Genomic DNA, 26,561 nt, shown 5'->3' on the forward strand with positions numbered 1-26,561 from the left:
TCTTCTAATTGGTTTATGATGTCACTCTTGTGCAGTGTCACATCTAGCATATTGGATACACTGAGAGGATAATTTTTAACCTTTTTTAAAGGGGATTAAGAGACTTGCACAACTCATATAGCTAGTAGGTGTGTCAAGTGTCTGAGATCAGATTTGAACTCAGGCACTCCTGACTCCAGGGCCAGCGCTCTATTCACTATGCTGCCTAGCTGTCCCCAAGGATTATTTTTTTAACTTCCCCTTCTCTTCTATATGAAAAATTATTTTTAGTAAGAATCATGAAATCAAATGAATAATAATGGTCAGAAATGAAACACAGTGAAAATGTTCTTTTATTGTATTTCATATATAGTATAATTATACCAGTAAAAAAATAAAATAAAGACTAAAATAAATATTACAGTATAAAAGGAAAAACTAACAGATTAATACTTTTTAATTACACTAATGTACTTTTTGCAAAAAGGGAAAAACATTGATATATTAGTCTCTCACAGTAATGAAGAATAACATTAAAGTTTGAGCCTTAATTCTGTGAATTTGTCAGACTTTGTGAAAATTGATCTTATGTTCACATTCAATAAACAGAATAGCTCAGTTTGTCAATCTACCTGCACATAGAGTCGATTGAAGAACACTTTTTATTCATTTTAATTTTGAAAAGTTTCTTTCACACGAAGGAACAGATACACAAACAAGAAAAGTCTTAAATGGGAGGGTAAGTTTGGTAGAGATTCATCAAAATCTCATTTCACAGGCGAATTTTAACAAAATAGAAATGTCTACAAAAGGCAGAATTTAGGCATCTTCTAAATCGTACCACCGAAACACTTGATTTTCTTTATTCCTTCTTTCATTTTAAAACAAAGAACAATTACAAAAGAAGAATACATTTCGATTTAAAGATATTATTTAAATTCAGTAAAAGATTTCACGGACAAACTAAAATTTGCACTTACCAAACAAAAATATTACACTTTGCAGTTCACAGTTTCACTGTTTTAAACTTTAAACACAAATCAAAACACCAAATTTTCACACAGAATGACAGAATTGGAATAACTCAAGTTTTTTTTTTTTGTCTCTACAATCACTGTGCTATCATCATATATTTTGAATCTACTGTTTAAACACAGGAATATGCAAAACACCACAGAGGCTGGAGACATAAACTGAGCCTGAAGCAAGCTCACAAGATTCCAAACCATTAAGGACGAAATGAACACATGTAGGTGAGTCTGCATGTGTCAGGAGGCCTGATGATGATCACATAACACTTATTGAGAACTTGGAAAACTTAAACTAACAAAGATTTTGGAAGGGAGGAGTATTTTACCACTGACATTGGTAAGAATTGACAGTGCATGGTGATTAAAAAAAAAAGCAGACTGAGTTTTAGTCAGCTTCATTATTGTTTTTAAATTCTCTACAGACAATGCACCCTATTTGCCTGCACTCAGGTTGGACTGCTCCTGCTGCCCAACTCTTAGAATGCCAAAGCATTTATGTTTAAGTCATATATCCATTTGGAGATATCTTGGTATATACTTAGTTTCTGCCAGACTGTTTTCCAGTTTTCCCAGCAGTTTTCATCAAGTAGTGAGTCATAACCCCTATAGCGGGGGTCTTTTGGTTTATCAAATTGTATTGATTGATCCCTTTATTTATTATTCAGTACCAAATAGTTTTAATAATTGCTGCTTTGTAGTATAATTTGAGATATGGTACTGTTTGACCCCCCCTCCCAATTAAAAAAAATTAATTCCTTTGAAATTCTTGATCTTTATTTCTCCAGATGAATTTTGTACTATTTTTTTTCTAGCTCTACAGAGCAAATTTTTGGTAGTTTGGTTAGTATGGTACTGAATACGTAAATTCATTTAGATAGAATTGTCCCTTTTTATTTTATTGGCTTGGCCTACCCATGAGCAATTTTTCTTCAGGTATTTAGATCAGTCTTAATTAGTGTAAAAAGTTTTGTATAATTTCTGTGTGTCTTGGTAGGTATACTCTCAAGTATTTTACGTATTCAGTAGTTATTTTAAATGGAATTTCTCCTGTGTTTCCCAGCTGAGCTTGAATGGTAATATACAGAATTCTGATTATTTACATGAAAATATTGTATATCCATTAAATTTGCTGAAATTATTGTTTCAGTTAATTTTTAGTTGACTCTCTAGGGTTCTCTAAGTATACCACTCTGTCATCTATACAAAGTGATAATGCTTATTCCTTCAATATTTTGTCTTGTCATTTGTGACAGCTAGCATTTCTAGCACAACATCAAATAGTAGTGGTAATAATGGACATCCTTGGTTTACCCCTAATAGTATTCAAAAAAGCTTTTAGGGGCGGCTAGGTAGCGCAGTGAATAGAGCACTGGCCCTGGAGTCAGAAGGACCTGAGTTCAAATACAGCCTCAGACACTTTTACTTACTAGCTGTGTGACCTTGGGCAAATCACTTAACCCCAATTGCCCTGCCTTCCCCCCTCCAAAAAAAAAAAAAAAAGAAAAAGGAACCAAAAGCTTTTTAGCTTATCCCCATTACATATAATTCGGTTTCTGGGTTTTAGATAGATATTACTTATATTAAGGAAAGGTCCAATTACTCCTATACTTTCTAGTTTATTTATTTATTTTTTAACCAGAACAGATATAGTTTCTTGTCAAAGACCTTTTCTACATCTATTGATATAGTCATGTAATTTTTGTCGCTCTTATTTTTAATATGGTCTCACGATTGAGGATACTGTTCTATAATTTTTTTTCTCTGTTTTGGCTTTTCCTGGCTTAGGCATCAAGACCATATTTTTTTATCATAGAAGGAATTTGGTAGGATCACTTCATTTACTATTTCTGCAAACAATTACAATTGATTATAGTTGGAATGTCTGACCGAACTTGCTTGTCAATCCATCTGGTCCCCAGAATTTTTTCCTTTGTGAGTTCATTTATAGATGGTTCAATTTCTTTAGATTGGGTTATTTAAATTATCTATATCTTGTTCTGTTAATCTAAGCATTTTATACTTTTGTGAATATTCATCCATTTTATTTGAGTTATATAATAGGGCGAATGGTTTCTAATAATTGCCTTTATTTATGCCTCACTTATAAATTCTCCTCATTTTTATGTTGGTAATTTGGTTTTCCTCTTTCTTTTTAAAATTAAATTTCCTAACAGTCTATTAAAAAACCTCTTAGATTTATTAATTCAGTGGATACTTTTGCTTGAAATTTTGTTAATCCCTTTTTTAATTTTCAGAATACCTATTTTAGTATTTAATTGGGATTTTTACATTTTTTTCCCATAAATCTTTCTTAAATTTTCTTATTTTTTAATCTGTTTGCCCAATACGAGAATTTGCTCTTTCTCTCTTTTGTTGATGAAAGTGTTTGAAGATATAACTTTTCCCTAAGGATTGTTTTGGCTGCATCCCAAGAATTTTGGCATACTCTTTCATTGTCACCTTTAATGAAATTATCTATCATTACTATGATTTGCTTTTTGACCCAGTAATTTTTTTTAAGATTGTTATGCAGTCGCCAATTAATTTAGAATCCTTTCTCCAATAACCTTTTAGTGAATACACGTTTTATTGCACTATGATCAGTAAAAATTGTGTTTAATATTCTCATGTTTCTGTATTTGTGAGGTTTATCCAATACATGGTCAATTTTTCTAAAGAATTTTGTAAAAATCTCTACAGAGAGAGGTATGTATATTCCCTTTTATCCATATTTGAGCATCACCAAGGATTTATCATAGCTAATAAAATTCTGTTTGGGTCCTTAACTTCTTGTTTTTTTTTGTTGTTATATTTACCTGTCTCTACACTGCTATTATAGTTTTACTGTCTATTTCTCTCTGTAGTTAGTTTAGCTTTTTCTTTAAGTATTTAGATTTTATGCCACTGGGTCCATAGATGTTAACTACTGACATTAATTTACTGTCCATGGTAGCTATCAGTAGTGCAAGGAAGAGGCATTTCTGTAGCTCCTATTTGTCAGGCACTGTGATAAGCACTCTTTTTTTTTTTTTAAACAAATATTACCTTATTTAATCCTTACAACAACTCTGCAAGGTAGATGCTATTAATATCCCCATTTTTCAGTCGAGGAAATGGAAATAAATGGAGGCTAAATTACTTGCTCTGGGTCACACAACCAATAACTGTCTGAGGCAGGATTAGAAATCAAGTCTTTTGGACTCCAGGCTTTAGATTCCTTTTGTTTGTTTTAATTTTTTTCTTTTAATGAATTTAATTTTTCTTTTAGTTTGTTTCTTTTGGTTAAGTCCATTTTTGCTATTGCCTTGTCTAAGGGTATGATTGCTAACCCTGTCTTTTTGAGGTCAGTTGAAGCATAATCTATTTTGTTCCAGTCCCTTCCTTATTTTAACTCTGAATCTTTATGTTTCAAGTGTGTTTCTTGTAAACAATAGATCACCAGGTTCTGATTTCTAATCCATTTCACTTTCCTCTTCTGTTTTTTGTGAGTTTATCTGATTCACATTCTAAATTATAACCATGGATTGTGTATTGCCCTCCATTCTATTCTTTTATACTTTCCTTTTTCTTTTCTTCCTGGTTCTCACTTCTTTACAAAGAATATGAGGGTGGCGAGAGAAGAGTCAGCTTATTACTAGTGCACTGTATGTATTACAATCTGATTTTGTTCCTCTGTCCCCTTCTTTTCTTCTCACCTAGACCCCAATCACTGCTTCTTAACCTTTCTTTTTTTCTTTTAAGCCTGTCTTCACCATCCACATTCCAACAGTTAGAGTACAGTTTGCTTGTTTCCCCATCTCCTCTCCTCCTGTTTCTCTATTGAGTTAAATGTATTTCTCCACCCAACTCTGTGTGTATTTCATCCTCTTCTTAGCAGATCAGATGAAAGCAAAGTCCATGTGTCTCCCATCCCCAGCCTTTCCTCTTTGTCTTTATATTCTTCTACAAGAGCAACCTGATTGTATAAATTCCTCCCCCTTCATACCCTAGTGTATTCCTTCCCCCCCCCCCATTCCTTTTTCCTAAGATCATCAAAATGTAACAAAACCAATCCTAGGTCTTCTGTCTAATTTAGCTCCCTCTGTGACCCCTGATAACATTACAGTTCTGTGGGGACACTTGTATCACATCCCCTGATACATAAATATTTCATCCTAGGCTTCCCTCTGTTGCTTGCATACTTACCTTTTTACTTCTTTCTTGACTCATAGCTGTATTTTAAGGTTTCTATCTTGATCTTGTCTTTTCATCAAGAAGACACAGAAGTTTTCTATTTCGTTAAATGTACACTTCTGCCTCCAAAGGATTATATTCAATTTTTATGGGCAAATTATTCTTTAATGTAAGTCTTTGTCTTTTTCCTTTTGGAGTATTGTATTCCACATTTACTGCTGTTACATCTTGTGTGATTTTGACTGTGGCTCTTCAGTACTTGGAACTCTTCCTTTCTGGTTGCTTGCAGTCTATTCACTTTGAGCTGAAAACTCTAGATTTTGATTATCATGGTCCTAGAAGTTTTTATTTTGGGATTTCTTTTCGAGGAAGTGATAGGTGGTTTCTTTCTTTTTCACATTTCCCTCTTGTTCAGTAGACCTGGGAAACTGTCTTTCACGATGTTTTAAAATATGATGTCTAAGCTCTTATTTTGGTGATAGTTTTCAGGTTTTCTTAAATTATCTTTGATCTGTTTTTCGGGGCAATAGTTTGTGATATAAAATACTGTCTTTTTTCTTCTATTTTCTCAGTCTTCTGGCTTCATTTTAATATTTGTTGTTGTCTTTTCGAATTATTGACTTCCATTTGGTCCATCCTAATTTTGCAGAGGTCCGTTGCATGGGTAAGGTTTTGTTCCTCATGTATTAAGCTCTTCATTCTCTTTCTTGCTGCTTGGTCGGTACACAGCTTCAAGCCATCACCGCTTCCACTCTTGGAAGCAGATCCCAGCTCTGGGGTACCATTGACAAAGGTGCCAGTTAGTTCCTGTTCCTGTTCTCTGCACAGTTAGTGTCAAAACTGTCCCTTAGAATATAGCCCCAGGCCCCAGGAAGGCTCTGTACAGAGTATGTTCCTGCCTAGACCTTGTCCTCTATGTCCACAGGCTTATGCTTGCCTCCCTATGCTAACCAGAGCTGGAAAAATGATACACTGTGACTTTTCTTTGGATCTCTGGATCAAGACTTGATCTGAGGGGCGGCCAGGTGGCTCAGCGAGTAAGAGCACTGGCTCCAGTGTCGGGATGACCTGGATCAAATCTGGGCTCAGATACTCAGCACCACAACCAGAAACACCTGGCTGTGTAACCTTGAGCAAGTTACTTAACCCCGATTGTTTAAAAAAAAAAAAAGACTTGATCTGATGCTCTTTCTAGGTTTTTGTTGGAGTAACTCTCAGGGAAAGTTGGTCTGTAATGGTTCCTCCTACTCTGCCATTTTGGCTAGTGCTTTTTTTTTCTCATGGGAGTTCACTTGGAAAGGGCCATCCCTTTCAAATCTTCTTTCTGAGACTGGGTTTGTTTAGTTTGCCTAATTCCTGTTTTTTCAATTTGTATATTTTATAGTTTTATAGCTATTTGTTGTGATTTCCTCCTAATTTTTTTATTCAGATACTCTGGTTTTCTTCTCTCTTTTAAAGATCAAATTAGCTAGTGGTTTATCACATTATCATTTCACCTTGATTTTAGCCAATAATTTGATAAAGTCTCATGTGCTATACTTCTGGACAAGACAGAGAAAAATGGACCAGACAATGGTTCATTTATGATAGAATTGGCTGACCCGAAGAGTAGTCATTAAATGTCAACTTGGAAGGAGGGATTTAGTGGAGTCCCCAGGGACCCAGATACTGTGCTATTTAACATCTATTTAAGATCATTTAACAACATTTAACAGCAGTGATGTGGAAAAAATCTTAGATGGCATGTTGCTCAAATTTTTAGATGACTCAGAAGTGGGAAGGATAGCAAATCTTGATGACTAGAATGTTGGTCTAAAAGTAATATAATTAAATTTGCTAGAGATCAATATTCTGGTGTTTTTAGCAGACTGCAAGCTCAATATGACATGAGCATGATATGGAAACCGAGACAACTAAGGACATCTTTGGCTACATTAGGAAAGACATAGTGCTTAGAACAAGGGAGATGATAGTCCTATTGTATTTTGTTCTGGCTAGACAACATCTAGAACATTCCGGGAGCTACATTTCCTTTTTTTAAAAACTTTTTTTTTTATATTTTGTTTTCTACATCACCTTAATTTCCATATATATCTTCTCCTTTCCTCCCCCAGGAAGCCATCCTTTGTAAGAATGAATAAAAAAGAGAGTGAAAAAGCAGCCCAGCACAACTAACCAACACATTAATGGAAACTGACAGTGTTCAACACCCATAGTCCCTCATCTCTCAAAAGAAGTGATGGAGGTGCATTTTCTCCTCTCTTCTTTAGGGCTGAGATTAATTATCATAACTATACAGTGTTAAGTTTCAGTTATTATTCCTCATTTATATTGTTGTAGTAATGGTGTAAATTGTTTTCTTGGTTCTGCTTACTTCACTCTGCATCAGTTCACATCTTCCCATATTTTTCTGGATTGTTTGTAATAATTTCTAGCATTTTTATATTCATTGTTTCTTATAACGTAGTATTATTTCATTACATTTATGCATTACTTCCTGTTTAGTTATTCTCCAGTTGGTGAACATCTACCTTGTAGGTCTTTGCTACTACAAAAAAGTGCTGTTATAAATATTTTCCTGTATAGCTACATTTTCAAAAGGACATTGACAAATTGGAGAGAGCAAAGGGGAAGGCAACCAGGATAAAGGCCTCATGATCACCCAATGTGAGGATTGGTGGAAGAAAATGGGTACTTGGATCCTGGAGAAGATTTGGGGGTGACAAGACAACTAACTTGAATTATTTGAAGGGCTGTCATGTTGGTTCAAGCTCATTCTGCTTAGTCCAAGATGGAAGAAGTCAGAATAAAAGATGCGAGTTTCAGAAAGGTCAATTTTAGTTTAAGTCATTAAAAACTTCCTAGCAATCAGACTCATCTAAGGTGAAATAGGCCCCCTTGGAAAGCAGTAGGTTCCCTCTCACTGGAAGTTTCCAATCAGAGGCTATGAAAGTTGATGGGACTGAAAAAATCATGGTCATCATGACCATCATGGTCAGTTTGGTGTTGAGTCTTTGAACTTAACTGGGCTGATCCTCCTGCCTATTGGGCTACAACTGGCCCCATGCTTGAAAACCAGAGAATTGTCCTCGAGTCACAAAATCTATAAATTGGAGTTTACCGTAAGGTCATCCAAGCCACATGCTACCTGAACAGGAACTCTCTCATTACCATTCCCAATGGTTTCTTTTGACCATCGCCATCATCTTTTAGCTCCTACTCGGGGATCTCTGAGGATAGGCCCCCTGAGGCAACTCATTCTACTTGTTACCAAGTTTCTCTTGACATCAAGCCTCAGTTGGTCTCTGCAACTTTTTCCCATTGCTCCTAGTGGTGCTGTCTAGAACTAAGCAGAAAGGGGCAGCTAGGTGGTGCAGTGAATAGAGCACTGGCCCTGGAGTCAGGAGGACCTGAGTCCAAATCCGGCCTCAGACACTTAACATAAAACTAGCCGTGTGACCTTGGACAAGTCACTTAACCCCAATTACCCCTTCCCCCCCAAAAACAATAGAACTAAGCAGAAAGAGTGCTGAATTTGAAGCCAGAGGACCTCAGTTCCCTCATTTAAAATTCTAGCTGTGACCCTGTAGAGCTCTCTTAACTTATCTGAGCCTTAGTTTCCCCTTCTAAAAACAGTAGGGTTTGCATTAGATGAGCTCTAAGGTGTCTTAGCTTTTGTTTTTTTATCCTACATCGAATCCCGTCTCCCACATAACAGTGCTTCAAATACTTGAGGACATCAACCATGTTCCCCCAGCCTCTGCCTCAGTCTTTTCTTCTCCAGCTTAGACATGCCTGCTATTTCCTCAAAGCATTTCTCATACTGTATGGACCATCTTGCTCACCAGCTTCTAGATCAACCCCAGGATTTGTCAGTATCCTTCCCCAAATGTAAAGGCCAGAACTGACCACAACATGCCAGACATGTTCTGACCAGAACAGTACATGATGGGACTGTCACTTCCCATGTTCCAAATGCAATGCTTCTGTCTGCATTGTCTTTTGGGCTATATTATCACACTGTTGACTCATGTTGAACTTGCCATTCGCTTAAAAACCTCTAGCCATTTTCTTTTATCTAAATATCGTCTTATTTTATTCACACAACACCAACCAAAGCCTTGGTAAGTGCTATTATTACCCCTACTTTATGGATGAAATAACTGAGGCAGATAGGTTAAGTGGCCCTCTTATCCACTGCACCACTTAGATTTTTTTTAAACTAGAACTATTATCTGAGCATTTCTTCCTCATCTTATATTTGTCTAATTGCCTTGTTGAGCCATAGTAAATTTTACGTGCATGCCTGTTAAATTCCATCTCATTAAATTCAACCTATCATGCTAGCCTGTTAAGATCTTTTTGGATCTTGGTTCTGCCACCCAACACACGGGCTACTCTTCCCACTGTCATATAATCCACACCTACATCCGAACCATAGAGGCCGGCAGAAGAGCAGGAGAAACTGGGTTAAATCTGGCCCCCGATGCTCCACTGTATGAGTATAGGCAAGTGTGTCAACTTTCTGAACCTCAGTTTCCCCATCTGTAAAATGGGGATAATAATGCCTGGTGAGGTTGTGAGACACAAATGGGAGAATGTAAATAAAGCCGTTTGCAAACTTGAAGGTGCTGTATAAATGTCAGTTATTTTTAATATATCAAGGAGAGAGCTAGCCTTGGTGGTAAAACAGACAATCAGCAGTTGGGAATCTCAGACTCGAAGAAGCTTAGCTTATATCCATGATGATGCTTCTGACAACACTGATTGAGATAGACGAGAATATTGATCATTATAACAACTCTCTTATTGAACCAGATGTGGATGAAATAGAGAATGAAGATTTTGATTAGAACCCAGGTCTGCCTCCATAGCAACCTTGCCCTTCACCACAAACCTTCGTCCCCAAGGATGATAGAAATGGTGCCTTCCTTGTTTTTTTTTTTCTCCATAAAATGTTTATTACAAATGAAATCTGCCAATATATTAAAGAAACCAAGTGCCATGTCCCTTCTTCCATATGGGAGGATAAGAAGGCTCAGCCAAAACCCATGGCCATACCATTCATGCCTGCTGGTTCTGCCCTAGCCCAACACTGTGTGTATGAGACTATCTGTGTGTGTCTGCTCACATTGTGCATGCCTGGGTGTGTTTGTTGTGTGTGTGTGAGCCTCTGTGTATGTGTGTGTGGCTTAAGTACTCCCCTCCTCCCATCCAAAACCAAAACAAACCAAGACAAAAAATCAAACAAACCGACAACACTGTCTGTGGACTTTGTTCTCTTGGTCTCCACTGATTTTTCACCAGTTCTTTCTCTCCCCAGAAAAGCTCCTGGCCTGTCCGCTTAGAAATACCAACCAGAATTAGCCACCATTTAATCGTCCTTAGTCTCAAAGAGACCCCTATCCAATTGGCCCATCTAAGACATATCTGAGGGAAGAGAAAAAACAAAACAAAAACCAACCTCTTTGAAAAATCTAGTATATAAATAGTCAGAGAGCCAGTTGTTGGATCTGGAATCCAACTCAGAGCTCCAACTCTCCCCACCCTCACCCACCCCCACTGCCCAACTCCCCCAAAGTCCTTCCAGCCTCCCCCCCTGAAAAATGAAATACACGGACATTCCTTCTTCGATAGCTATTCCATTTCGGGTGCTCAGAATTCCCCACAGGAAGTTCTCCTGGCATAAAACCATGCCCACACTCCCCTCCCCCTTCTCAGAACACACTCGCGCACACACACACATTCACACACCCACACTCACTCTCACATACACACACACACAAAACCACCACCAAATTGATGGCTGAGGTATGGCATGGTGATGTGGGGCCTGGAACATCTCAGTTCTAGAGCGGCAGGTTTCAGATCTGAGTTCCAGACACCCCAAGAGCCGGCCTCTTTAGGGGAAAAAGTATGGCTCTCAAACAAAGTTCCGGACAAGGTATAGAAGTGAATTTTCCTGACCTGGGTCTTGAAGGTCCAGGTTCTAGACCTGGTATTGCGTGGCCTGACCCACCTGAAGTGGGAGGTTTAACCTCTTCAGTGGGCCTCACTTTGTCCACAGCCTGCTGCTGCTCTGTAGCTTGAGGTGGCTCGAGAGCTTTCCTGGAGAGGAAGGGGGTGGGGAGGAAGGAGGCGCCGGTTCTAGGTCCCAGGTTCGTCGCCTGAGTCATTAAGGAGCCCCCGATGCAGGGCTTGGAGAACCGGCAGGGTTGGAAAATCTCCACTTCTAAGGCGACCCCAGCCCCAACCTCCACAGAGCTGGCATCGAGCAGGCACTTCAGGAGTGCGTGCTGCCTTGAATTGTTGAATCAACCCCCAACTCTGGCCCTCCAGTCACAGAAGAGGCAGGCTATCCAGAATGGCGCCACCTGCCGATGGAGGGCTTTCGAGTGAGCCCCAAAGGGTTCTGTACCCTGGCTGGGGGCTCCAGGAGTGGGGATGGGGGCAGCAGTATCAACATTACTGTCAATACCTGGTCAATAGGCACGTTCAAATTCTTGCTGAAGTTTGGTTTTTCAAGTGGATAGAAAAGGTCTTTCCCCTTTCACCACTTTAAAAGGGGTAGGAAATGGCAAAAGGTTCTGGGTTCTTAGCTCTTGTCTCTTCATATGAGGTATTGGGGTCCCCCCAACTTCAATGGAGTCCCCTGGGTTTAGGGGCAAGCAATTCTCAATGGAAAGAGGTCCTTAAACTCCACCCCAACCCCCATTCCAGCCCCATTCCTTAGGCAGAGTCCAGTTCAAAGACACCATCACCAGTGGGTGTGGTGAAGAAACAGGGGGGTGTTGGGGTGTGGTTCCCCCCCACTCCCTCTCCATCCCTCTGGTCCCTGGGCCCCTCTCCCTTCAGCTTCAAGCTGCGCTCAAAGTCCAGAAGCTGTCCCATGAAGTTGAAGTTGGGGGAGATGTTGGATTTCTGCCGCTTCACCAGGTCGTAGGCATCATTGAGCGAGAGGTGAAGTTTCTGCATCAGATAAGCCACGGTGACGGTGACGGAGCGGCTGATGCCAGCCAGGCAATGGACCAACACCCCACAGTTCTGGGACACAGCTTCATCTGAGGGAAGGAGGGAGGCAGCAAACCCAGTTGAGAGAGAGAGAGAGAGAGAGAGAGAGAGAGAGAGAGAGAGAGATTCAAAAAGTTAGCCAATACAACAGGTCCCTCTCTCCCTTCATCTTGTCCCTCACAACACTAAGCTCAACTGCCCTAATATCAACATTAACCCCACCTCCCCACTTGGAAACTCACACTAGGCCTATTCTGGGCATCTTGTGTCAATGACAATGGATTTCGAATGGGTGGCCTTCTTTCATCTTTCTAAATGCTCTCCAGATGATTGTTATTAAACATATCTTTGTACTTCAGTACATTCATGTGGGGCCTTCCCTCCACCAAGACAAATTGCAATCCCCTTGACTTCTCAAATCAGGGGAGGACTTGTGTTCAAACCCCAGCTCTGTTATCTCTGTGACCCTGGACCAATCCCCAACGTAGACCTCAGTTTCTTCCCCTACAAAATGAAGAAGTTGAACCAGATGACCTCAAAGATCCCTTCTAAGGATCTGGAATCCTTCCCCTCTCTGGGGCTCACTTTTTTTTTTGAGGGAGGAAGACAGGACAATTGGGGTTAAGTGACTTGTCCAAGGTCACATGGGTATTAAGTGTTAAATGTCTGAGGCCAGATTTGAACTCAGGTCCTCCTGACTCCAGGGCCAGTACTCTATTCACTATGCCACATAGCTGCCCTTGGGCCTCACTTCCCTCCTCTGTAAAATGAGAGGATTGGATTCAGTAGCCTTGGAGGTCCTTTCCACCTCTAGCTGCAGAATCTTAGTATCTTTCCTCTTTCCTTCATCATCTGTTTTCACTCATTATCCCCCACTGCTGCCCTCAACATCCTACTCCCTCAGCTCCAGCCATGGCAGGATCCTTCATTACTGGTCTTTTCCTACACTATTATCCATCACCTGAAATGTTCTTCTGCCATCTCCCTGTTATATGAGATCCTTCCCATCCTTTCAGGCCCAGTTCATATCTCATAACCTCCAGGACAGTACCTCAGGCCCTTATTCTGGCCTCTCTCTGAACTGCTACTATATTTAAAGTCATGAGGTTTAACATTGTATTACTCTGTCATCATTTTGTGGATGTGAGTTCTATAGGAAACAAAAAAGGGGTAGAGAGACAAGGGAAGGAGGACAGACAGAAGAGGGGAAGAGAGAAAAAAGAGAAAGGGAGGAAGACAGAGATGAGAAAATGGGAAGAAAGGGAGAGGAGGGAGAGTGACAGACAAATAGATAAGGAACTATAGGCATGTGTGAGTGGGGGCCAGAGGTATTGGCACAATTGTCCCATGCCTGGTTGTCCCACACTCTATGCTCACCTAAGCATGTGGGTAGACAGACAGGAAATATTGAGGGGAGAAGAGAAAGAGAAACAGGGAGATACAGAATAAGGTGTGAATCTCTGTGTGTGTGCCTGTGAGTCTCACACTTGTGCTTTCACACACACAGTGTAAACCTAGGGGCATCTCTGGTTAGCAACAACTCACCAATAAAGTCAATTGCTTCTGGGAAAAACTGGGAGAGATTCTGGCTCCAGTGGTCAGAGATGGGGATCTGCTTGTAGTGGATGTCGCCGTCCTTTTCAAAGAGATTGGGCAGGTTGGGGGTAACGTTGAGGATGTAGCGGATGCCCAGCTTGGCCAGCATGTCCATGTTGGCTGAGTCCTGAGCACTACCCAGGTAGAGGTTGGGGAGAATTTGAACAGGTAAGGATGGGGGATGTCCTGGTGGTGGAGGGCTCCCACCCTCGGACTCCAGACTGTAGCTCAGTGTGTCCCGGTCTGGGTCTGATTCAGCATCTGAGCAGTCTGAGCTGAGGCACAGGCCTCCCAGGCCCACCACAGGTGCGGGAACAGGCACTAGTGAGTTACTGGCACAGGGGGCATCAAGCTTTGTTTTGCAGAGGTGTGGCCACTCAGCTTGGAATTTGCTGAAGCCACCTGTAGTAGGGAGAAGGTGGAAAAGACATGTGAAAGAAATGTACTGGGAATGAGCTAGTTAAGATACACAGTACTGGGATATACAGGACTTGACATGGCTGAAACTACAAATGGTAAGGATGCTGAGGCCTAGTACCTAAAGCTTTGAAAGGATTTAAAGGCCTTCCTTAAGACTTAATTGTCAGTGGCTAATAACAGTTGACTCTAATAAGAGAAGGCACTACATTGTACTTAGGTGTTTTATTTCTCTAAGCTCTCCATCATATTGCCACTCCATTTATCACTCAGCAAACAGTGTTCTGATATATCATTTATACTGTTGTTTTGCAAGCCTTTTTAATGGGAATAATAATGGGAAAAACAAACTAATGCCATTTTAATGGGAAAAACCATATTGAGCAGATACTATGTAAAATACCCTAGGATTCAACAACTCAATCCTGGGGTGGGAAGAGTCTAAAGAACAAAGCACTCTGACTATCCACCTAGTGGCACCTAGTATAGTGCCTAGAAGAACCTAAACAGTCTTACAGATTCCTAGGGATGCTGTGCAAATTCCACCCTATGAAGGGAAAGCAAGCATTTCGGGGACTGAGTGGGGATGGTAAGGGTTTGGCCCTCTTGTGTTATCTTTGTTTTCTTCCAGTCACCTCTAATCCAGGACCAAACTACTACCTCCTCTGTCTGCCAACCTTCCTTGGTTAACCCTATCTGATCCCAATCAGAACACACAGCGTTTTAGTACTTTCAGAGGCTCGGTGATCCATGATCAATATGTTGACAACTATATCTGTGTTGAAAACTCTGTTTCCGAGTCAATGATTATTTATTGAATTTGTAGTTTCTGTCCTCAATAAGGGCTGTTATATAGGCAAGTAGATGGAGAAAGCATTTATTAAGGGATTACTATGGACCAAGGCACAGTAACCATACCAAATGAATGTGGGCAATGAAAGAACGAGAGGCAGGCAGGCCAAATGGATAAGGAGCTGACCTTGGAGGTGGGAATACCTGGGTCCAAGGCCCATCTCTGACATGTACTGGCCGAATGACCTTGGGTGAGTTACGTCACATCTTGCTCGGTGTTCTAAGACTATACATTGCAGAATAATTGCTCACCATGAGTTTCTTACGTCAATGAAATCATAGGAATAAAATCAAGCACTTCACTGGATTCCAAAAGCATGGGAGGTCCAAATTCACACTGCAATTAAATGCCTGTTGTCTTCACTTTGGTTTGACAAACACTTTTAAGGACCTACTATATGCTAGGCACTGTGCAAGGTGATGGCAACAAGACAAAAATAAAATAAAATGATTCTCTTTCTTCGAGGAGACACAACATGCATACAGATAAACACAAATTACGCAAAGGAATGGTTTTTTTTTGCTTTTTGGAGGGCAGTTGGGATTAAGTGACTTGCCCAAGGTCACACAGCTAGTTTTTTTGTGTTGTGTCTGAGGCCGGATTAGGAATTTTTTTTATTTTTTATTTTTATTTTTATTTTTTTTAGCAATCGGGGTTAAGTAACTTGCTCAAGGTTACACGGCCAGTTATTTCTGGGTGTGGTGCTGAGTGTCTGAGCCTGGGATTCGATCTCCAGGTCGTCCCAACACTGGAGCTGGTACTCTTACTCGCTGAGCCACCTGACCGCCCCTAAGCAATTGGGGTTAAGTAACTTGCTCAAGGTTACATGGCCAGGTGTTTCTGGGTGGGTGCTAAGTGTCTGAGCCCGGGATTCGATCTCCAGGTCTTCTCAACACTGGAGCCGGTGCTCTTACTTGCTGTGCTACCTGGCCGCCCCGGATTAGGAATTTTTAAAAGAAGAAAAGAATAGCAACTGGTGTGTGTAAAGGGAAAGTCGGAAAGGTCCTGTGTTGGCAGTGCCATCTGAACTCTGAAGGGAGCCAGGGATTCCATGTGCAAAGACGGAAGCTGGAATGTCCCCTACAGGCAACAGCTAGCTGACCAGTTAAACTGGAATGGGTCATGGGCAAAGGCTGGTAGGGTAGGTAGAAGCTACATGACGGGAGGCGGCAGAGAGTTGGAGTTGGATGAACTGAAGATTTTTGACTAGGGGCCTGGCATCATTGTATCTATTTTGGGAATATCAATTTGGCAACTGTGTGGAAGGGGACCTGTAGAAAGGAGAGAAGAGGAGCATGGACTTCCCAATTTCTGTCCGAGGCGCTCCCACCTTCCCACTGTCAGGCTAATAAACTCCTTCTCCTTCACCTTTTCTCCTCCATCCAATTAGTCTCCAAGTGTTCTGATTCTGTGCAAAAGCACAGGCTGTTTCCCATGCAATCTACTCTCTCCTCACTAGGGCCTCTAAGAACTCCTTACATACAAAAAGCCCAGCTTTTAGCCACCTCCTACAGGAAGGCTTTGCCTAAAGGCAGCGAGGTGGCACAATAGATAAAGTGCTAGACCTGGAGTCAGGAAAGCCTGAGTTCAAATCCAGTCTCAGACACCCACTAGCTGTGTAACCCCGGATAAGTCACTATCTGCCTCAATTTCCTCATCTGTAAAATGGGGGTAAAAACAGTACCTATCTCACAGGGTTGTTGTGAGCATCAAATGAGATATTATTATTTTTTCAAAGACAATTTATTTATTTGTTTGCTTGTTTATTTATGTATTTACTTTTTGGAGGAGGAAGGCAGGGCAATTGGGGTTAAGTGACTTGACCAAGGTCACACAGCTAGTGTTAAGTGTCCGAGGCTGGATTTGAACTCAGGTCCTCCTGACTCCAGGGCTGGTGCTCTATTCACTGCAAAGCCACCTAGCCACCCCATGAGATATTATTTGGGTAAAGGTGCTTAGCACAGTGACTGGCACACAGTAAATACTATCTAAATGTTTGTTAGTTATTGTTATTATTATTATTATTAGAGCACTTAACACAATGGCTAGCCTATAGGCACTATATAAGTGTTAGTTATTATTATTTTTAGTGGTTGTGGTATTATTATTATTATTAGTAGTAGTAAAGAATGTAGGCACTCAAAAAATCCTCTCTGATTCCTGTCTTCTCCTTGAAATTATATTGGATTTGCCTTGCATATATTTTATACCTACTTATATGTGTATATGTTGCTTCCCTTGATAAAGTGTAAGCTTTTTGAGGGCAGGAACTATTTCAGTTCATCTTTGTATCCCCAGCACATAGCACATAACAGAACCTCACTAAATCCTTCTTGATTGTTTGACTTAAGGATGATCCCAAGGTTGTGAACATCAGTGATGGAAGTAGGGTGGTTTCCTTAACAGAAATAGGGTGGTCTATAGGAAGGATGTCTTTTTCAGAAAAATTCAAGGAATTCGGTTTTGGATGTGTTGAGTTTGAGGTGCCTAAGGAACATAAAGGTGGAGAAGTCCAGCAGAAAGTTGATAATGTGAGAATGGAGTTCAAGAGAGAGACTAGGGTTAGATATAGACATTTGAGTGTCTTCTGACTAGGGATGATACACTGAACTCATGGGATGTGATGATTACACCAAGGGAGTGGAGAAAGAGGAGAGGGCCCCAGTATTGGGTAATGCCTGCACTTAGTAGGTGGGAAGAGGATGATGTTCTAGCAAAGGGATGGTCAAATGATTAGGAGAAACATGAGAGAGCAATGTCCCAAAAGTCAAGAGAGGAAAGAATACTAAGGAGAGAGGGAGAGTAAACTAAGTAAGGGGTATGAGAAGGAGTCAGTTGAAGACACTCTCAGGTAGTTTATAATAGGAGTGGCCCACAAGAGGCCTTGGCAAGAGTAACAGAGAACTGAGGATCTTCCTTCCAGTACAGATGAAGAGAAGAGAGAATTTTAAACAGTTTTATCTGAATGATGATAGGAATAGAGGAGCCCAGGGTGAGCAGAGGGAGAGCAGGATGCTAAGGGCAGCTGACAAGGTAGGATCGTTTTTAGCTATAGTTGGGGGGCGGGTGGTGGTCAAAGAAAAGCTAGGACAGTTGCCCCAGGACAATGATTTCTTTTGCTTCAATTTTCTTTGCCAAGTAGAACATTATTTGGACCGGAAAACATGAAATCATAATGATTTCTAGGGAGTTAATATCCAAGATCTAAGTAGGAATGTAGAGTAAGAGGTCATCTAGCTGCCCTTGATGGATTCAAGTCATGAGGCCCAGACAACCCAGGTAGAATTAGACCTAACTGGTGGATATGATGGCTGAATCACTATTTATGTTCTTTGACAGCCTATTGAGAATAAAAGAGATGAGACAACGTTTCAGAGGGGCGACTGATGTTTGGGTTTTCAAAGCAGAGAAGTGAGTGGAACTATAGGTCAGTGAGTTTGATTTCAATTCCTGGAAAAAAAATTCAGTACATATTATTAAAGGGATGGCTAGTGATGTCTAGAAAGGGAAGGTGGTGATGTCAAAGAGCCAGCCTGGCTTCAAGGATAGATCATGCCAGATTAACCTCATTTCCTTCTTTCACAGGGTTAATAGCCTGGTTGATCAGGGAATGCCATACTTTGCCTAGATTTTAGTAAAGCACTTGACAAAGTTTTTCATGTTCTCTTTGTGCAAAAGTTGGAAAGATGCAGGCTAGAAGATAACATGGTTAGGCAGTCTGTAAACCCGTTGCATGAACAGACTCAAAGAATAGTTATTAAGAGCTCAATGTCAGTTTGGAAGGAAGTCCCTGGAGGAGTACCCCAGGGACCTGTGCTTGGGCCTCTGCTGTGTAACATTTTTTTTTTAAGCAATTGGGGTTAAGTAACTTGCTCAAGGTTACACGGCCAGTTATTTCTGGGTGTGGTGCTGAGTGTCTGAGCCTGGGATTCGATCTCCAGGTCGTCCCAACACTGGAACCGGTGCTCTTACTTGCTGAGCCACCTGGCCGCCCCTCTGTGTAACATTTTTATCCATGACTTTTATAAAGGGATAGTAATAATAATGCCCCACTCTCTTCTCCAGGGTCATGGAAGTCCTGTGGCAAGACAAAGGTCAAGATGATGGACCCAGCAATGCCCAGGGATGCAGGGGGTGACCTTGACCTTTATAAATTAAGGTCTTTCTCAGGTCTCTGTTTGTTTGAGGCAACACTAATTCAATGACTAAGGACTAGGTAAGAGCTGAGACAAAAGATGGCCTGGGAGGGGAAGGACCACCACCGACAACAGCAACAATAACAATAATGATTAGGATTTATATCGAACTTTTAAGGGCTGCATTTGATCCTCATAACAACCCTGGGAGGTAGGTGCTATTATCATTCCCATTTTACAGAGGAGGAAACTGAGGCAAGCAGAGGTTAAGTAACTTGGCTAGGGGCAGCTAGGTGGTTCAGTAGATAGAACCCTGGGCCTAAACTCAGGAAGACCTGAGTTCAAATCCAGCCTCAGAAACAAACTGTGTGACACCAGCTGATTCACTTAGCCTTAGTTTGCCTCAGTTTCCTCAACTGTAAAATTGTAATAATAATAGCACTTAACTTCCAAGGTATTGTGAAGATCAAATGAGATAATATACAGTGCCTGGCACATAGTAGGCACTCAATAAATGCTCATTTCCTTCTTTTTCAGGTTCACACAGCTTTAAAAAGTGTCTGAACCTAGATTTAAACTGAGGCCTTCCTGACCTCAGGTCTAGCACTCTATTCACTTCATCACTGAACAGCCTTACCACCTGGCTGCCTCTAGCTACCCTTGGATGACAAAGTCAGCCTTCAAAAAGATCCTGACAGGCTCAAAGGGTGGGTCAAATCCATGAGGATGAAATTTAATGAGGTGTCTCTAAAACCATCTTCACAAATACAAAATCAGAGCATTGGGTCTAGGTATCCATTCATCTGGAAGACTTTAGCATACTACAAACTCCACAGGAACCAAGCACGTGAGACATGATAGTCCCAAAGCTAATGAGATTTTAAGGATTTAAGGACCTCATTAAGGACCACAGTGTCCCGTGATATGTCCTCAGCATTGAGAAGACTCCATCTGGGGCTCAGTTCTGGGCACCATATTTGAGGAGGAGGATTTTGATATGCTAGATGCCAAGTCCAAAGTTCTTTTCACTCCCATGCCTAGAACATCCAACCTTTGCTATTATCCCTTCCTTCTTCCTCTTCTGTCTGCAGTGATTGAAATTCTCACAATGTTACTAATTACAGGTACCCTCCACCCGACACAAACCCAACACAGGAAGCTCTGGTTTGCTATGTCCTGAATGCCCACAATCAAAAAGACAGTGCAAATAAACAGATTTTTTTTACAATCCCAAACAGTAATCAGTGACATTAAAAAAAGGGCCCAGAAGCCAAGCAAAGTCTGAGTCATCAAGGAAAGATTCCATCCTGTCTAGTAAAGTTTTGTTAAGTATATTTGACTAACTCCTCAGTTTTTGAAAACTGGCCATGTATGAGACACCTTTCTTTTGCATGTATCAATCTGGTTGTATCATTGCTCTGCTCAGTCTGGTGCCATGTCAAGGAGCCATGCCTGGGTTCCAATTCTGGTTGACCTGGGGAGAGGCGCCTAACCTCTCTGGCCTTAGTTTACCCATTGGTAAAACAAGGGAGCTGGATAAAGTGACTTCTAAATTACCTTCCAGCTCAAAGTCTATAATCCTACCCCAAACTTTTGAATGATTATCTATTCCCTACTATGTCACCTAGGTGGCACTATAGTGGATAGAGTGTTGGTCTTGGAGTTAGGAAGGCTCATCTTCCTGAGTTCAAATCTGACCTTTGACACTTACTAGCTGTGTGACCCTGGACAAGTCACTTCACCCTGTTTGTCAGTTTCCTCATCTGTTAAATGAGCTGGAGAAGGAAATAGCAAACCACTCCAATATCTTTGCCAAGAAAATCCCAGATGGGGTCATGGAGAGTCAGACACAACTGAAAATGACTGAACCACAACAGCAAATTCCCTACTATATAAAGTCCAAACTCCTTAAGCTGGCATTCAAAGCTTTCTTCAATTGGTCTCACCTGATCTTTTCCATCTTTTTTGACTCTACTTCCTTGATATCTTAGGTTCAAGCCAAATCTGATTTGATAGTCCCCCCCAAACATGCCCTGTGCTTTCTCACCTCAGTATCTTTCCTTCACACTGTGTCCTATGCTTGGAATGCCCTCCACTCGTCTCATCCTCTGTTCAATTCAAAATTGTCCTATGGTCCATTTCAAATGCCCATGTCAGGGACTGTTTCTTCTTGTTTTGGATTTCCCTAGCTTTAGACATAGCAAGCATTTGATAAATGCTTCTAGGATTTGATCCCTCCCAGTCAAAAATATCCTCTGGATCATACTCCCCCTCTCTCCCCAATCCTATGTAGTACTTTCTGCTAGTACTCCTCTTATTCACTTATGCATAATTGTGTAGTTGAGGTATCTGTACATGTGGCATATTGGCATATACCACCACTAGACTGTAAGTTCTGTGAGGTCAGAACCATTTCTTGTTTAATATTTGTAACTTTCCCTAGTCCTGGGCACAAAGTTCTGCACACGCCACATACTCAAATGATGTTTGTTAAATTGAACAGATCCAACAAGAAATAACCATAAGGAAAAGAGATAGTGGAAAAGAGATAGAGATGTGCAGTTATAACAATATTAATATATACTAAGACTTCTCTTTTTGGGGGTGGGAGTGGTGGAATTCAGCTCTTGAGATTGAAAACCTTAGCAAATACTGCTAGAATACTATTAATCATTTTTATATCTATAAAGTTTAGAACAGAAAAATTCCTAAATTTTTCTATTTCTTGGTCTTTCAATAAGGGAAAATCCTCAAGTTTCTTTTTTGGAAAATGGGGAGTATCTTATTTTATAGAGAAAAAAACTCCATGGGTGGGGGGGAGGTGTATTACCACTTGTGGTTTGATCAGGTTCCCTATTAAAGAATTTTAAAGAAATGTTGCATTTTCACAACTCTAGGAATGCATATGTGTATATATCATTGTTTAGTCATTTTTCAGTTGTGTCTGACTCTATTAGCTACATATATGTATGTACACACACATATGTTTCCAATTATACATACATAATGCCTGTTGTCAAGTGTAGATACACACACCCATATATATATTTGTTGTTGTTCAGTTGTGTCCAACCATCCATAGCCCCATGTGGGGTTTTCTTGGCAAAGAAACTGGAGTGTTTTGCTACATTCTTCTCCAGCTCATTTAACAGATGAGGAAACTGAGGCAAACAGGGTTAAGCCTAGGGTTACACAGCTAGGTGTTTGAGGTCAGATTTGAACTCAGGCCTTCCTGACTCTATCTGCTGTGCCACCTAGCTGTCCATATGGTGTAGACACACACATATAAAATCTATCTATCTATCTGTCTGTCTGTCTATGTATTTATGTATCCACCTGCCTGTCTATATATCTATCAATCTGTCTGTCTGTCTATGTATCTTCCTGTCTATGTATTTATCTATGTATCTACCTACCTGTCTGTCTGTCTACCTACTTACCTGCCTATCCATCCATCCATCCATCCATCCATCCATCCATCCATCCATCCATCCATCCATCCGTCTGTCTATCTATCTATCTATCTATCTATCTATCTATCTATCTATCTATCTATCTATCTATCTATCTATCTATCATTTATCTATCCATCCATTCATCTATCTCCTGTTGTCAAGCAACCTTTCTCTAGGGAGAGGATACTGAACTTAGTTGCTCTAGGTTGACTCTGTGATATACTTCACCATTGTTTGGACCCAATTTGATGCTCTGGAGTAGCCTAGAACCCAACTTTTTGAGGAAGACAGATGACATATACACATGTATGTATATAGTGTATATACATACACACACATATATGTATATATGCATGTATGTATATTACCTTCCCATTCACTGCCCAGAAAATATCACTGAAGAGCAGACAACTGGATATTTCTATCCCCACATTGTTAGTCAGTGCTGACTGTCTGGAAATATTCTCCTCTCTAAGCCAACCGTGTGCAAAGTTGCCAGAGCTCATGTTTGCCACCACTTGGCTCTGGGTGGGCATCCTTGCCTCTGTGCCCATTGCCAAGGCAGGTATATCACCTCTAGGTGATGGCCTCACGCGTCACATGAAATGCCATATTTGGCACAGTGGATGGGGAACTGGGCTTGAATCAGAAAAACCAAGGTTCGAATCTCGTCCCAGATGTGTACTAGCTAGGTGAATGGGGGAGAATGTTCCTCAGTGTTTTCATCTGCAAAATGAAGGGCTTGAGTTCCATGACTAAAGTCTCTTCCAGTGCTATTTCTGATTGGTTAGGCCAGATACAGCACGTGGAGGAAAATCAGACTATCCGATCGGTGGGAGCACCTTCCTCCTTCCTCCCCCACCACAAACCAACAGGAATACACAGCGTATGAAAATCCAGGTCTCCAAATCAGAAAATTAGGAAGGATTGACTTGCTTTATACAAGGATTCCTGACTTCGCAGAAAGGCCTACACAGGATTCCTTTGAGTTGCCAGCTACCCCCTTGCATTTAAACTATAATTTGATTTTTTAAAAATCTGCTTTAAGCGGAGGACAGCTGACTTCCATTTCTCATGGAAAGCCTCCCCCTAGGCCATAGCTGGGAGGGGCAAGTTTGGGCAGAGCAGGCGAGCAGGGCACAGCCCTGAAAAAACACAATTAGGGAGATAAGATCCGGCAAGCTGGATGGGTAGAGAGAGCCTTGGCCTAGGAGCCTGAGCAAGCTTCGCCCATGACTTTGCTCTGTGACCCTGTAAGGGAGGCAGGGCAGGGCAGGGGGTCTGTTCTCTTCCAAGGGAGGAAACTGAGGCTTGTTCACTCAGTCAATGAGTGATGTAGCTGGGGTTCAAAGCTGTTCCTGGGCACTCCCTGACAGGCCAGTGCTCATTCCACCAAAGCTTCCTGCTCCTTGAGGCACCACTGCCCTCACCCCCACCCTAAGGGGCTGCCCTGGTTTCTCAGGAGCTGCCTGCCCCAGTCCAGGCACCTACCTTGTAGGTAGTAGGCAGGGTGGCCTTCCTCTTGCAGCTTCTGGAGCAAGGTGGCTAGCACTGACTGGGCTGCCTCAGTTTCCTCCTCCTCGACACATCGGCCTTCATCATACAGGAGGATGGGCAGAGGGGGCAGCGGCTGCTGCTGTGGCTGGAGCTGCCGCTGCTGCTGCAGCGGGCTGGGGAGCAGGGAGCACACAGACAAGTTCCCCTTCCTCAGCCTCCGAAGCAGCAGGGCTGGGAGGGCCACGCTAAGAGCCCCCTGGACGTGGCCTGACTCATAGAGTTCCCTGCTCCGGCAGTCCAGAAGGAGGAGCTGAGGCTGGGGGGCAGCTAGTTCTCTGCTCAGCCACAGGGGTGACCTTCCAAGCCCCTCCATGAAGAAAGATGATTACTGAGCTCCCCCTGATCTTTCCAGAGGAGCTAAGGATGGATATGTACATGACCCAGGGGCCAGGGCCAGTTCTCTCTCTCTCTGTCTCCCTCTCTCTCTCTCTCTCTGTCTCTCCCTCTCTCTGTCTGTCTCTCTTCTGTCTCTGTCTGTCTCTCTGTCTCTGTCTCTCTCCCTCTCTCTCAAGCAATGAAGAGGAGATGGGAAGGATGAGGGCTAGGGGCCATCTTTGCTTCTCTCAGTACCCTCTCAGAACAGCCCAAGGAATCAGGCAGAGAGCATGGTTAGGTTGAAGGTGTTTGTGGGAGTGTGTGAGAGTGGGGTGGAGGGTGGGTAAGGAAGTGGAAAAAGATAGTGATGGTATTGAAGACAACTTTTTTGTTATTTTAAAAAGAGACAGAGACAAAAACCCAAACTGAGGAAAGTCACACTCTGTCTAGAACACAGCTGCCAATGGATCTCATGGGCAAATGGAAACTTGCTCTCAGGAAACCTTGAAGGATTTCCCTCCTGGCTCACCTGGCTATGTCCACACTCCTCTTTCCCACAGAGCAGTTTTAGGAATGAATATTGAAAAAGCCAAAGCACCGCTCCCTCCAAGTTCCAATCACAGCCTGACACCTCCTGGGTCCATAATCTCCCACCTCCACTCCAGGTGGTCAAGGCAGCCTGACTCTTCCTACTCCAACAATTGGGAGGAAGAGATTGTCGCCCTGAATTGAAAGTTCGATTCTCCAGTGGTATGAGGGAGGTGCCAGCTTACAGGGACCCTTTCGATGAGATCCTGGGGGATTACTATCCAAGAATCTGCTTTTCAGTCCCTTTCCTGACTCAAAGTTCTCTGTAAGGCAAAGAATCAGTTCTGGAGGAGGGGCAGGGAGAAAGGCTAATTCTAATTCTCCAGGTTAAGAGAGTGGGCCCAGCAGCCCCTGATCCCACCGCTGGAGAGGGAAGAGGAGACACTGTCTTCTTTTAAGGGAAGGAATGTGACCCTTTGACCACAAGGTCTTCAATAAATTTAATTGGACAATTCAGTGTTTTCAGGGAGCTGTTTGGTCAAGTTCTCTTCCAGAGCAGAAAAGAGTAAAACTCAGAGGAAACTGAGTGCAAAGCCAATCTGAGCCTTATGCAAGGAAAAGCTGTCCTGAGAATTTGGAGGGATGTTCTGAATCTCTGGGAGTTTAGGAGTTGTGGGGCTGGAATTGTCTGTCCTTCCAGATGTGCTACAGCTGGAATTGAGGGGAGGGAGAGACACAAAACACTCAGAGGCAGAAGGATGTGAGGTGGTTAAGGGGCAGTGTTTCCTTCTTCCCCCTAGCCTATGTGCTGGGGTATTGTCTTTTGAGGTGACTGGAGAAGCCAGGGGCCCAGCGGCTGCTTGGGTATCCAAAACCTCTGGCAAATTGAGGGCAGAATCCGAGGGGAGAGGCGACCAGTGGCTGGGCTCTCAGAACTCGGCTAGGCATTTGGTGGGCTGCATGATTTCCTCTTGGAAAGGCCACCCGATGAAGATCCTTTAGTTGCTCCCAATGTAGCAAATGGGGTGGGAGGCTGGGGGCAGCAAGCCTGACTTGACCTGGTGTTGAGACCTGTAGAGTTGGAGAGAACAAGTCGGGAGCTTAGGTCAGCTCCTCAATGAGCAAAGCAGGTGAGCCTGGGGGGCAGAGCCTGAGTCTCTGGAATTTCCCAGTTGCCTGGGAAAGGGGGATGGAGAGGATGAAAAGAGGAAGGAGCATTGGTGTATGTATTCGTGCATGTGTAAATTTGTATGTGTTTGCATGTGTCTCTGAAATGTGGGGATATAGGCACATATATATGTATATGTATGTATATATGTATGTGTGTATGTATATGTATGTGTGTCTATATATCCCTCTTGGAATAAGGGCAGATATGTGTTGATGTGTGGGTACGTGTGTATTTGTTTTGGGATACCTACTTCTGTGTCTTTGTGTGTGTGTGAGTGTATGTGAGTGTAGGAGTGTGTGTGTGTGTGTGTGTGTGTGTGTGTGTGTGTGTGTGTGTGTG

At 42.0% G+C, this 26,561-nt stretch overlaps 1 protein-coding gene across 1 annotated transcript in view; it reads right to left on the reverse strand.

Annotated features, from left to right (window-relative positions):
• Nucleotides 1–316: 316 nt before the first annotated feature.
• Nucleotides 317–26,561, reverse strand: part of DUSP9 (dual specificity phosphatase 9) — a 28,097-nt gene continuing 1,852 nt past the window's right edge. Inside the window, exons 2-4 of the mRNA XM_069108468.1 lie at nucleotides 24,143–26,122; nucleotides 13,740–14,192; nucleotides 317–12,244 (exon numbers count right to left, since the gene is read on the reverse strand). Of these exons, the coding sequence (XP_068964569.1) occupies nucleotides 11,913–12,244; nucleotides 13,740–14,192; nucleotides 24,143–24,521 (1,164 nt within the window). The 5' untranslated portion in view covers nucleotides 24,522–26,122 and the 3' untranslated portion in view covers nucleotides 317–11,912. The remainder of the gene's footprint in view (nucleotides 12,245–13,739; nucleotides 14,193–24,142; nucleotides 26,123–26,561) is intronic.

The sequence above is a fragment of the Petaurus breviceps genome, unplaced genomic scaffold (assembly GCF_028583685.1).
Source record: "Petaurus breviceps papuanus isolate PSGF00001 unplaced genomic scaffold, PetGlider_PUasm1.0 90386, whole genome shotgun sequence".
Taxonomy (NCBI): Eukaryota; Metazoa; Chordata; class Mammalia; order Diprotodontia; family Petauridae; genus Petaurus; species Petaurus breviceps.